The sequence below is a fragment of the Vitis vinifera genome, chromosome 2 (assembly GCF_030704535.1).
Source record: "Vitis vinifera cultivar Pinot Noir 40024 chromosome 2, ASM3070453v1".
NCBI classification, from domain to species: domain Eukaryota; kingdom Viridiplantae; phylum Streptophyta; class Magnoliopsida; order Vitales; family Vitaceae; genus Vitis; species Vitis vinifera.
The window spans coordinates 9,047,984-9,059,917 of record NC_081806.1 but is presented as its reverse complement, the minus strand read 5'-3'; the positions used below and the strand labels follow the sequence as shown (position 1 = coordinate 9,059,917).

Sequence of the window (11,934 nt, the reverse complement as noted above, 5' to 3'; positions counted from 1 at the left end):
TTGTCAACAAAATCATAAAAAATAACAATATATCATATTTGGTGCCATACAAGAAATCAAAGGCAAAATAATACGTAATACAGCAAAAGAGCTTACATCAAGTCATTCTTAAATAGAAACTAATCTTATCACTACATCTCATACAAGAAAGATAATTCAGATATTAACAAATTTTGGCATATCTAATTTTACTCTGGGTATCACAGAAGAAACAAGAAGGAAAACATAATACAAAAATGTACAGACCATAGAGAATGTCTTTCACCACTTGTGTGGCTGAGGTGAAATTTCCTGTTTCCGCCACATTTTTCCCTCAATCTATATGACAAATGAATGTGTGTATGTCAATTATGCTTCTTCAGGTTGTCCCTCAGATATGTCTCCCTCTTCCTTTTCATCTCCGGATTCATCAATGGTTTTTACACTAAATTTTAAATGAACTGGTCGCCCCATCAATTCCTGCAGTAGTAAGGTAGAAAAGGAAAAAAAATGTTTCTCGTTAATCCTGATCATGCAGTGGTAACAATATTTAGCATATCCCTGGATCAGAAACATGACTATATTAATGAAAGAATTACAAGAACAATGAAAGATCCTTCAAGAAACCAAAAGAATGTAGAAGAAGAACAACAACAAAACACACCCCAAAGAATCCACAAAGAGAGAACTTTTTCCTAAACTTGTCCAATGACAGGGCTTCTTCCTATGCATTTAACCTGGCAACCAACCTCAAAAATAGAACAAAACAAAATAAAATATTTCAAATTTCCCTTATTGAAACATCATTCCTGCACAAACCTAAAGAATCCTATCTAATTCAAGAATGGACAATAGAAAAGCTCCCCTCAACATGCACTCATTGTAAACCCTAAGCTTAACTTTGTGAAGACTTTCTAAAACAGCCTCATCCCAGCTTCAATGGCATCACCAGCCCCTGTAATCAAGGAAAATGGAAACATGGTCCTTCTCAATACTAACTAGCAGTGACCAAATTTCCCTAAACAGCACCCATCAAGATTTATTTTGATTTTTCCTAGTGGAGGGGAAATCCACTGAAAATTTTTCTGCTTAGTGGCATCTCTATGCAAGCAAACCACCATCTAGTCAGTCAATATGACACTCAAAGAAATACCCCACAAAATCTGTAATCAAAGAAGCCCAAAGGGAAGGAAAGAATAACATTAATTCTAGAGTCTCTCTAGACAACCCATCACATGGCAAAGAAGGCAAGGATAGCAACAGGCTGCAACATTCCACACAACCCACCCCTCTGCCCAAGGCATTGAGTCCAATCACCATCATCATTTGAGCCTCTCTAGGGAGCACTTAATTCATATCAGCTTCTTGAACAAAGGTTTTAAGAGATTATAGGAGACTGGACAATCTGTTCAGCTTCCTCAGGAAAAATCTAGCCTGAACCTCCCAACCCCATTGAAGCCTAAAAGAAAGATTTTGACAACAAGGATCCATTTCTTTCCAAAAATACAACACATTTTATCAACCAAATACAAAAAAGAGAGATCTTTGAGAAATTGAGTGAAGTGTGGAGTATCTATGGAAATGAAATTTCCAAGATTGAGTATAATAGTGACTTCTCTAAAGTTAGAAAGAGTGAACATTTGAGAGAAGAGAATCCCCAAAGGATCATCCTCCCACCAAAGAACTTTCCAAGTGCAACCCTAGATATATTTCTAACAATTAATCTAGAATGGTGCATTAAATCATGAAGATCCAGAGGGATATAATGGATGTATTTCTATGTGTACACTGAAAGATCTGTGGCCTGATCAGCACTAAAATTATATATCAGCATACAGCATACTAATGAGTATATAAAATTGGATTGTTTCAAAAACTGACAAAAAAAAGGACCAAACGATAAACGCTTTAAAATAGAAATACAGTGACAGTACCGAGTTAAAAATATAAAGGTCAAAAGCCATCTGAACTTTGCATCACTCCAAATTCAAGTTCTTTTTACAGCAGCTAATGCATTTTAAGTGGATCCTTTTTTGGTTTGAACTGGTGTCAGGTTTGAAAATCAATATGGCAAAAAGTGAGTTAATCCTTCTAGGGGAGATATCTAATATTGAGGATTTGGCCTCTTTGTCGGGTTTTGTTGTGGGAAAGCTGCCTTATACTCACTTATAGCTTCCTTTCAGTGCCTCTATCAAGTCAACCATAATCTAGGAGTTGGCCTCTCAAAAGGCTTGCTTCCTACAAACAATGGTATTTGACTAAAGGAGGCAGACTAACTCTTCTGAAGAGTATTCTATTTAGCTCACCCACTTACTACTCGTCTTTCTTATTGTCATTCCAAAAGTGATGCATTTAATATTTGAGAGGCTCCAGCTTGACTTTTTGCAGGAAAGCAGTTGCCCTGAGAAGGCACCCCATACTATGAATTGGTTGATTCCATGTTCCTATAAATGAAAGTGTAGTTTAGGTATTAGAAACCTGTCGAATCTCAATAAAAATCTTAGTAAGGTCTTGCTTGGTAAATATTATTGGAGATTTGCAATGGAAAGAGATAGGTAGTGGAGACATGTCTTTATTGGAAAGTTTGGTTAAAAAGTTAGTGGTTGGTGCTCTAAGCAAGAGAGCCATGAGTATGAGGTGGGTTTGTAGAAGTCAACAAGGAGAGTCTAGGATGCAAGGACCAGATTAAAAGTGGGCAATAACCAATATGCCAGGTTTTGGCATTATGTTTCATTTGGGGATTCCTAGTTTAATGCCTTTTTCCCTTCTTTTTTCAGTATTGTTGTGGCTAAGGTGTAAGCCCAAGGTTTCATAAAACTGATTTCGGTGGTAACCAAAAAAGGATTAGCATTTAATCCTTTTCTTGAAGGATGAACAGGTACAACATCAATTAAGGAGTTCAAGAAGAAGGCATCCACTCAATGAGTCAAAATCTTTTCAAGCAAGAAATCCAAATAAACTTGAGGTTAGAACTTGTAAAATGTAATTCCAGGTCAAGGTGCAATCACATGGGATTTTACTTCATGATCTTTTCAAATAAAACCTTTGATCATAAATGAACCCACCCATTAAATGTTTTTTAAATTTGAGAATCAAATGGGAAAGTGAGAAATCATTTTCAAACTATTTAATATCTCATTCAAGGTCTAAAACAAATTCTAGCATGTTTTTTAGCTTAAAGGCAATATTATAACTTAATTGAAGTCGTATTTTTCTTTTTTCTAAAAGAAATGGAGCATGGCATGATACTTGCTAAGTGTGGCACCCCTCCATAGTAAGATTGCTGGCAGTGTCAAATAGTTGAGGTATTGGTTGAGTCAACCAATAGTGTAACCTCTTAAGATGTGTGGAGTTCTGCTTATTGACAGCAAGGTTTGAAATATCGGTAAACACACATATATCGGTACTTGGATTTTACGGATATATCATAAATATTAGTAGATATTTTGACAAAAATGTCGATAAGGCAAAAATTATTCAAAATTCATGAAAATGTTTAAAACAACTCTAAAAAATTATAAAATAAATAAAAATACACATATTAAAGTTATTTTTTAAGTGTAATTGACATAAATATGGTTAAAGAGAAAAACATTTGTAAGTAAGGATATGTCGGTATTAATAATTTATTATTTATCTAATCAAATTAATTTTAATTTATAAAATATTTAATTATTATTATTTTTATATTTTAGTATTTTTTGAATAAATTTATATTTTTAATATTTTAAAATAAAAACATTCAAAACTAAAAGGATAAATATAAAAAATTTAAAAGTGAAGTGATAGTAATTTTTTAAAATAGGATTAATGAGATAAATGATGATACATTTAATATTAAAACTATAATTTATTTAATTCAAATGCATTTAATAATGTAAAATAAATGATGATGCATATACGACTTTTTAATATTTAATTATCATATAAAATGATATTAAAAATATTTGTTAAGAAAATTATAATGATGGTTTTTATACATTTATTAATATTAAATAAAATTTAAAATAAAATAATTAAATTTTATTTTTTTTAATAATGAACTTTAACGTATTTATTATGATCATATGATAACAAGAGGGAACTTGGTTAGCGGCAACCAAGCTTGAACCTAAGCCTTTTGGCCTGGGTTTGAATCCCCCTAGCAGCCAGCTTTAAATTTGAAAGGGTGGCTATTTGAAATATGAAGAGGCAGGCAAAGGGACGAGTTGTTTGAAATTTGAAAAGGTGGGTAAAGAGTAGTGTTGACCACGTCAGTCAGTTGATTGACTGAAAAAATCGGGAAGTTTCCCAATAAATCAGCAAAATAGCCGATAAATCCAATATATCGGTGATTTCACTGATTTTTAGGCAAAAAATCGTTGGACCAATTATCGGTGGTAGATTTTGTATCGGCCACCACTGATAAGCGATTTTTCAGTGAAATATCAGCAAAAAAATCACAATTTTTCAAACATTGATTGACAAAGGTGAACCAAAGAGTTATGAAAAAGCTGAGCAAGTTGATGAATCAATCAAGTGGAAGTTAGCCATGAAGGATGAGATGGATTCGTTGATATCCAATCAAACATAGCAATTGGTAGAACTACTGAAAAGGAAAAAAGCTTTGCAAAATAAATAGGTCTATCGGATAAAGGAAGAACATGATGGTAGCAAAAGGTATAAAGCAAGGCTTGTAGTAAAAGGCTTTCAACAAAAGTAAGGCATTGATTACACAGAGATTTTCTCACCAGTGGTTAAATTGACCACTATTAGAATGGTACTTAGGTTAGTGGCAAAAGAAAATTTGCACTTACAACAAATGGACATAGAAACGACATTTCTTCATGGTGATTTGGAGGAAGAAATTCACATGCATCAGCCATAAGGATTTCAAGTTCAAGGAAAAGAGAAAATGGTGTGTAAGTTACAAAAAAGTCTATATGGCTTGAAACACGCTCCAAGACAATGTTATAATAAGTTCGATAACTTCATGAGCAGCAATGGTTTTTTGAGGTGTCAGGCAGATTACTGTTGCTATATCAAGAGGTATGATGGCTCCTACATTTTTTTTTTTTTTTATACGCAAAGACACAAAAAAAGTACATATTAATAAGAAAAGGGCAACTAACGGACAACCCAAAGCATACAGGAAGTATACAATAGGCGCCAAAAGGCAAAAACAAAAGAGAGAAGGGTTAAAAAAAAACACACCCACCCTCAACTAGAGTCCAACCAGTCAAAAAAGTTGATTAAAAAATTAGGCCCTTCATCTATACGTAGCTTAGCCCACAACCAAAAGTTATTAACAAAAGAATATTTCAACTTTTGAATCAAGAACTCCTTATTTTCAAAAGCAATCCCTATTTCTTTCCTTCCAAACCATCCAAAAGAGACACAAAGGAGCTGCCCTCCAAACCTTTCTTCTCTTTTTGCCCACAAAAGAGTCATGCCACCCAAGAAGGATCTCTTTAACTGACAAAGGAAGAACCCACGGCACACTAAAAAGGGTAAACAACAAGTCCCACAAAACCTTAGTCTTGATGCAGTGAATTAGAAGGAGATCAATGGTCTCTTCAGCAGCACAACAAAGGAAACATCTACTCAAGAGTGACTAACTCCTTTTCTTTAGTTGACCCAAGGTTAAAACTTTACCCCATGAGGCTTCTCAACCAAAAAAACCAACCTTTGGGGGAGCACAAGAGCTCCAAATAATGTTGTTCGGAAACGGGACTATACTACTGCCCTCTAAAGTGCTATAACAGGCTTTAACATAAAACAAACCATCCTTGGCCTCTTTCCACTAAACCCTATCCTCCATATTAGGGTGCGCCTTCTTCCCTTGTAAGGTGACAAGGAATCTCTCCACCATCTCCAACTCCCAATCATTAAACGGCCTAGAAAAATGTGGATTCCAGCCTCCCTCCTCCCTCGAAGCATCCCACACCTCTACCACCCACTCCTCTTTAAATGCCGCCAATGCAAACAACGAAGGGAAGGGAAGGCTTAATGTGTCATCACTACACCACCTATCCTCCCAAAATCTCACTCTTCTACCATCCCCCATGGAGAAAACAAGATTGCTATTCATTAATGTCATTCCTTCCTTATTTCTTTCCAAAACCCCACACCATACCCCTCCCTTACTTTTCGGGTACCCCACCCCTCTTCTTCCATCCCATATTTCCTACTAATCACTTGTTTCCATAGGGTCCCCCTTTCTTCCATGAAGCGCCAACTCCACTTACCCAAAAGGGCTTTATTGAGGTTAGAAAGATTTCTAACACCCAAACCACCCTTCCTTTTATCCAAACAAACAATCTCCCACTTTACAAGATAAGGCTTCTTCTCCAACCCTCCCCCACCCACAAGAAAGTCCCTTTGAATTTTCTCTAGTGTCAATCTAACCACTCGTGGCATATGCAAAAAGGACATGAAATATATGGGCATACTTGACAAAGTACTCCGAATGAGAGTAGATCCTCCCTCCTTTAGAAATAAATTGTCTTTTCCACATGGCAAGCCTCTTCCGAAATCTCTCCTCCACCCATCCCAAACTGCCACTAATTTATGAGCAACCCCCAAGGGGAGCCCCAAGTAAGAGGATGGTAGCGCCTCCACCTTACAGCCAAGTTCAAGGGCCAAATCCTCTACATTCTCAACCCTTCATATTGGAAGGATTTCACTCTTGTCCAAGTTGATTTTCAGCCCTAAAATGGCTTCAAACCATATTAAAATTCAGCTCAAAAAGACCATATTTTCTGTGGAAGCCTCAGAAAACACCATAGTATCATCAGCGAACAGCAAGTGGGTAACTTGAACCCCCTCTCCTCCCCTTCCCCAAACCCTGCAGCCTAATAAGAATCCTTCACTCACAACTCTATTAATAAGGTAGCTTAGGGCCTCCATCCTAATCACAAAGAGATAGGGCGATAAAGGATCCCCTTGCCTCAGACCCCTAGTGTTTTGAAAGAAACCCGACGGAATGCCATTAACCAAGAACGAAAATGATGCAAAGGAAATGCACCATCTTATCCAGCCTGCCCACTTCTCCCTGAAACCCATTTTTTGCATCACAATCAGCAAAAAATTCCAATTTAGGTGGTCATAAGCCTTTTCTATGTCCAACTTGCATAACACCCCACTTTCATTCCTTTTTAACATAGAATCAATAGCCTCATTAGCTATCAATGCGGCATCAAGAATTTGCCTCCCTTCAACAAACACGTTTTAGGTCGGAGACACCACCCTATTGACCACCTTCTTCAACCTATTAGCTAGCACTTTAGCCAACAATTTGTAAAGACCTCCCACCAAACTGATAGGTCTAATGTCTCGAAGGTCATCTGCACCTCCTTTTTTGGGGATTAAAACCAAGAACATAGCATTCAAGCTCCTAACAAATCTTCCCCACTCATGGAAATCTCTAAAAAAACCCATAATTTCCTCCTTCACAAACCCCCAGTTAAACTGCTAGAAAGCAATAGAGAAACCATCCAGTTCAAGAGCCTTGTCCCCGTTCAACTCGAACAGGGCAGAGAAGACCTCCCCTTCATTGAAGGCTTCCTCCAATCTTACAACATCCTTAGCCCCGATTCTTTCAAAATCTAGTCCTTTCAAGCTAGGTCACCAATCTCCCGATTCCGTCAACAGATTCTAAAAGGCCCTAGCCATTCCCTCCTTAATCTCATTTTCCTCTAAAAGCCAAGAACTGTTAATTTTAATCTTAACCAACCAATTTCTCCTTTTGTGGGCATTTGTCATCCTATGGAAGTAGCCCGTATTTCTATCTCCTTCCATCAACCAAACTTCTCTTAACTTTTGTCTCCAGGAGACTTCCTCCATAGAGAACCCATTTCTTGTAATCCTCCCTTACCTCCTTTCTAGCTTCCACTTCTTCCAAATTGAACTCTCTTGATTTCTCTTACTCATCCCAGAAAGAGGCTTTTTCTAAGGTCAAAGACTTATTAACCCTAATCTTCCCAAAATCATCCTTGTTCCATAATTTTAGGTTGGTCTTAAGAGCCTTCAACTTTTCTGCTATGACAAAACTACAGGAACCATTAAAAATCTTGCCACCAGTTTTTCAACAAATCTTTGACCCCTTTCTCCTTTAACCACATATTCTCAAAATGGAAAGCGGTTGGTCCTTTCCTCACCCTTTCCTCCATCTAGCAAAATGGCGAAGTGATCAGACACGGTCTATGGAGGGTGTATTGAACAACGCCATTGAAACGACTCTCCCAATCCTCAGTGACCAATAAATGATCCAATCTAGACATGGACTGGTTATTCAACCCGTCACTCCAAGTAAACGGTCCTCCCTACAAGGGAAGATCTCTCAAATCCAAATCATCGATCACCTCTGAAAACTTCCTCATGGCTAAAGACACCCTCCCACTCCTACTACATTCGCAAGGGAATAACCACATTAAAATCCCCTCCTAAGCACTAGGGGTCATTCCATAACCCTTGGATGGCCCCTAACTCCTCCCATAAACATTCTCTACTCCTCTTAACAATAGGCCCATAAACACTTGTGAAGATTGTGGAAATCCGGTATAAATTGAATGGTGATTTATAGGGATATTAAGGGAAAGATTGAGGCCCCAATTGTGGGTAATTTGTGTGATTTTAATTTTTTTTCCATATTTGTATTTTTTCCATTTTTTTTGCTCTCTGTGTATATGTTAAATAAGGACCCGATTATGTAAAAATATACAATTTTGAATGAATATAAGAGTTATTTTCAGTTTTTACATGGTATCAGAGCGGTGTTTGCTCTAAAACCCTAATCAATCCATGGCTGCCCAAAGAGGAGACAACCATGAGTCTAATCAATCGGCAACCCATGAAAGCCCTGTCGGTTCATTCGACAACTCCCCACTCCATCTTACCATTGAAAAATTGAATGGTAAGAATTACAAAGAGTGGGTGGAAGCAATCAAACTTGTTATTGACGGAAAGGGAAAGTTAGGGCTTCTTACCAGCGAGACTTGGCGACCATCTCCGACCGATGTAGCAGCATCCTAGAAATGGCGGTCCGAAAACTCCTTCATCACCTCATGCTTGATTAACTCCATGAAGCCAGCCATTGGCAAAACTTATATGTTCCTCCCGATGGAAAAGGATGTGTGGGATGCGATATGGGAAACATATTCCGATGCCAAGAATGCTTCCCAAGTCTTTGGACTCAAGATGCGGCTTTGGCAGATGAAGCAAGGCAATCGGGAAGTCACGGAATACTACACCGAGATGCTGGGTTTGTGGCAAGATCTCGATCTTAACTGCGAAGAAAAATGAGAGTACATGGGTGACAGTGTGCGCTTCAAGAAGAAGATGGGAGAACAAGAGGGTCTTCGAGTTCCTAACAGGATTGAACCGCGAGCTTGACGACGCCAGGAGCAGGGTTCTCAGTCACCGGCCGTTGCCCTCCATCCGAGAGGTCTTCTCTAAGGTGCGGCGAGAGGAAAGTAGAAGAAGAGTGATACTGGATCCCTCATTTGGGCCTAAGGCTTCAGCCCTTTTAAGCCGTGGGCTACATGCTGGATCTAGTGGGCCTCACGCTGGATATAGTGGGCCTCATGCTACTGGATCTAGTGGGCCTCATTTTAGATCAGGCCCAAGACAGTCCAAGAGGACTTATTGTGAGCATTGTAAGAAATTGGGCCACACTAAAGACACATGCTGGATTTTACATGGCAAGGTCGTTGATTGGAAGCCCAGATAGCCCAATAAAGCCCATAGTCATCAGGCCTCCACCAAAACCCAGAGAGACAAAACACCCACAGAAATTCGTCAGTCAACTTCTAGTGTGGGGTTTAATTCTGACCAGCTTGCGAAATTATATGAGCTTTTTTTTAATTTCCAAGCCTCTGGTCAGTCTTCTACTACTTTGTCATCTGATTCTTTGGCCCAAAAAAGTACTTTTCTGACAGCACTTGGCACCATGGCTCATATTACTCTCTGGATTATTGACTCTGGTGCATCTGATCATATGACTAATACTCATCATTTATTTTCTACATACTCTCCCTGTGCCGGTAATTTAAAAGTAAAAATTGCAGATGATACTTTATCCCTAATTGTTGGTAAAGGGAGTATTCACATTTCTAAGTCTATTACTCTCAGCCCTGTCCTACTTGTACCTAATTTATCTTGCAATTTGTTGTCCATTATCCAGTTAACCAAAAAGTCTAATTGCTCAGCTAAATTCCTACCATTTCATTGTGTTTTTCAGGACCTATCATCGGGGAAGACGTTTGGCAGTGCTAAGGAACATGAGGATCTATATTACTTTGACGAAACTGATGTGCGTGGACAGTGTCCTCCTACTGTTTGTAATTCTGCATCTCGTCCTAAGGACAGTGAACTTTTGTTATGACACAAAAGGATGGGTCATCCTAATTTTCAGTACTTAAAACATTTATTTCCTTCACTATATTCAAATAAAGCTTCATGGGATTTTTAGTGTGAAGTGTGTGAACTTGCCAAACATCATCGGGCATCTTTTCCTAAATCTAAGTATAAACCATCCATACCATTTACTCTAATTCATAGTGATCTATGGGGACCCTCACGTATCCCTAATAAGACCCATAAAAAATGGTTTATTACTTTTATTGATGATCACACTTGCCCATGTTGGGTATATTTGTTGACTGATAAAACTGAGGTTCGATCAGTCTTCATGAACTTTCACTCTATGATACAAACTCAGTTTCACACCAAAATTCAAATTCTTCGTACTAATAATGGTACTGAGTATTTCAATCACTCCTTGAGCACTTATCTACAAGAAAATGGTATTATACATCAAAGTTCTTGCGTTGACACCCCTCAGCAAAACGGGGTTGCAGAACAGAAAAATAGACATATTCTTGAAGTTGCTCGTGCTTTGATGTTTACCTCTCACATGTCCTCACAATTTTGGGGTGATTCCATTTTGACAGCCACATACCTTATTAACCGAATGCCTAGTCAGGTCCTATCTTTTGTTACACCCCTCCAAAAATTCCAAGAGTTTTTTCCTCATTCTAGACTCGATGCACATCTTCCACTTCATGTCTTTGGGTCCCACTATGTTTGTCCACACTCACGGACCTAAGCGGAACAAATTTGATCCCAAAGCACTTAAATGTGTCTTTCTTGGCTACTCTTCCACACAAAAGGGCTACAAATGCTATGACCCAATTTCATAGAAGTTATATGTTAGCCTAGATGTCACATTTTTTTAGCATACTCCCTATTACTCGCTTCAAGAGGAGTTCGTGAGTGAAATTAGACCACCCTTAAACTTTGACTACCTCGATGTTGTTGTGTTCGAATCCACTTCGTGCCTTATATCTACCTTTTCACCTAATACAGAAGGACACTTAAACTCAGGGGGAGATACGGAATTATAGACAAATAGGGAAACACTCGTCTACTCAAGGAGGCCAAAATCGAAGTTCAATAAGACACTCATCTCCGAAGCACTAAAAGAGTTAGAACCGTAATAGTTCCAACCCCTCAAGAGTCTGGCTCCAATCCTGATCAGGTAACAAATGACTTACCCATTGCTCTTAGGAAACAACCTCGTTCATGTACTCTCCATCCTATCTCGAAGTTTGTGTCTTATAATGCTCTTTCTGCAAAGTGTCGTGCTTTTACAACTAACCTTGATAGAATCCAGATTCCTAAAAACATTCAAGAAGCCTTGAAGATTCTAGAATGGAAAGAGGCAGTGATAGAAGAAATAAGGGCATTGGAAAAAAATGGGACTTGGGAAGTGATGAATTTGCCAAGAGAGAAGAAACCAATGGGTTGTAAATGGGTATTCACAGTGAAATATAAGGCGGATGGCATAGTAGAACGATACAAAGCCCGCCTGGTTGTAAAGGGGTTCACTCAGACCCACGACATCGACTATACCAAGACATTCACACCGGTGGCAAAGTTGAACACTATACGAGTTCTTTTATCCTTGGCAGCAAA

The 11,934-nt window shown here is 38.2% G+C and overlaps 1 protein-coding gene across 1 annotated transcript in view; it reads right to left on the bottom strand.

Annotated features, from left to right (window-relative positions):
* Nucleotides 1-11,934, bottom strand: part of LOC100243747 (RNA-binding protein CP29B, chloroplastic) — a 28,929-nt gene continuing 16,995 nt past the window's right edge. The window contains exon 4 of the mRNA XM_002279649.4: nt 1-459. Coding sequence (XP_002279685.1) covers nt 349-459 — 111 coding nt within the window. The 3' untranslated portion in view covers nt 1-348. The remainder of the gene's footprint in view (nt 460-11,934) is intronic.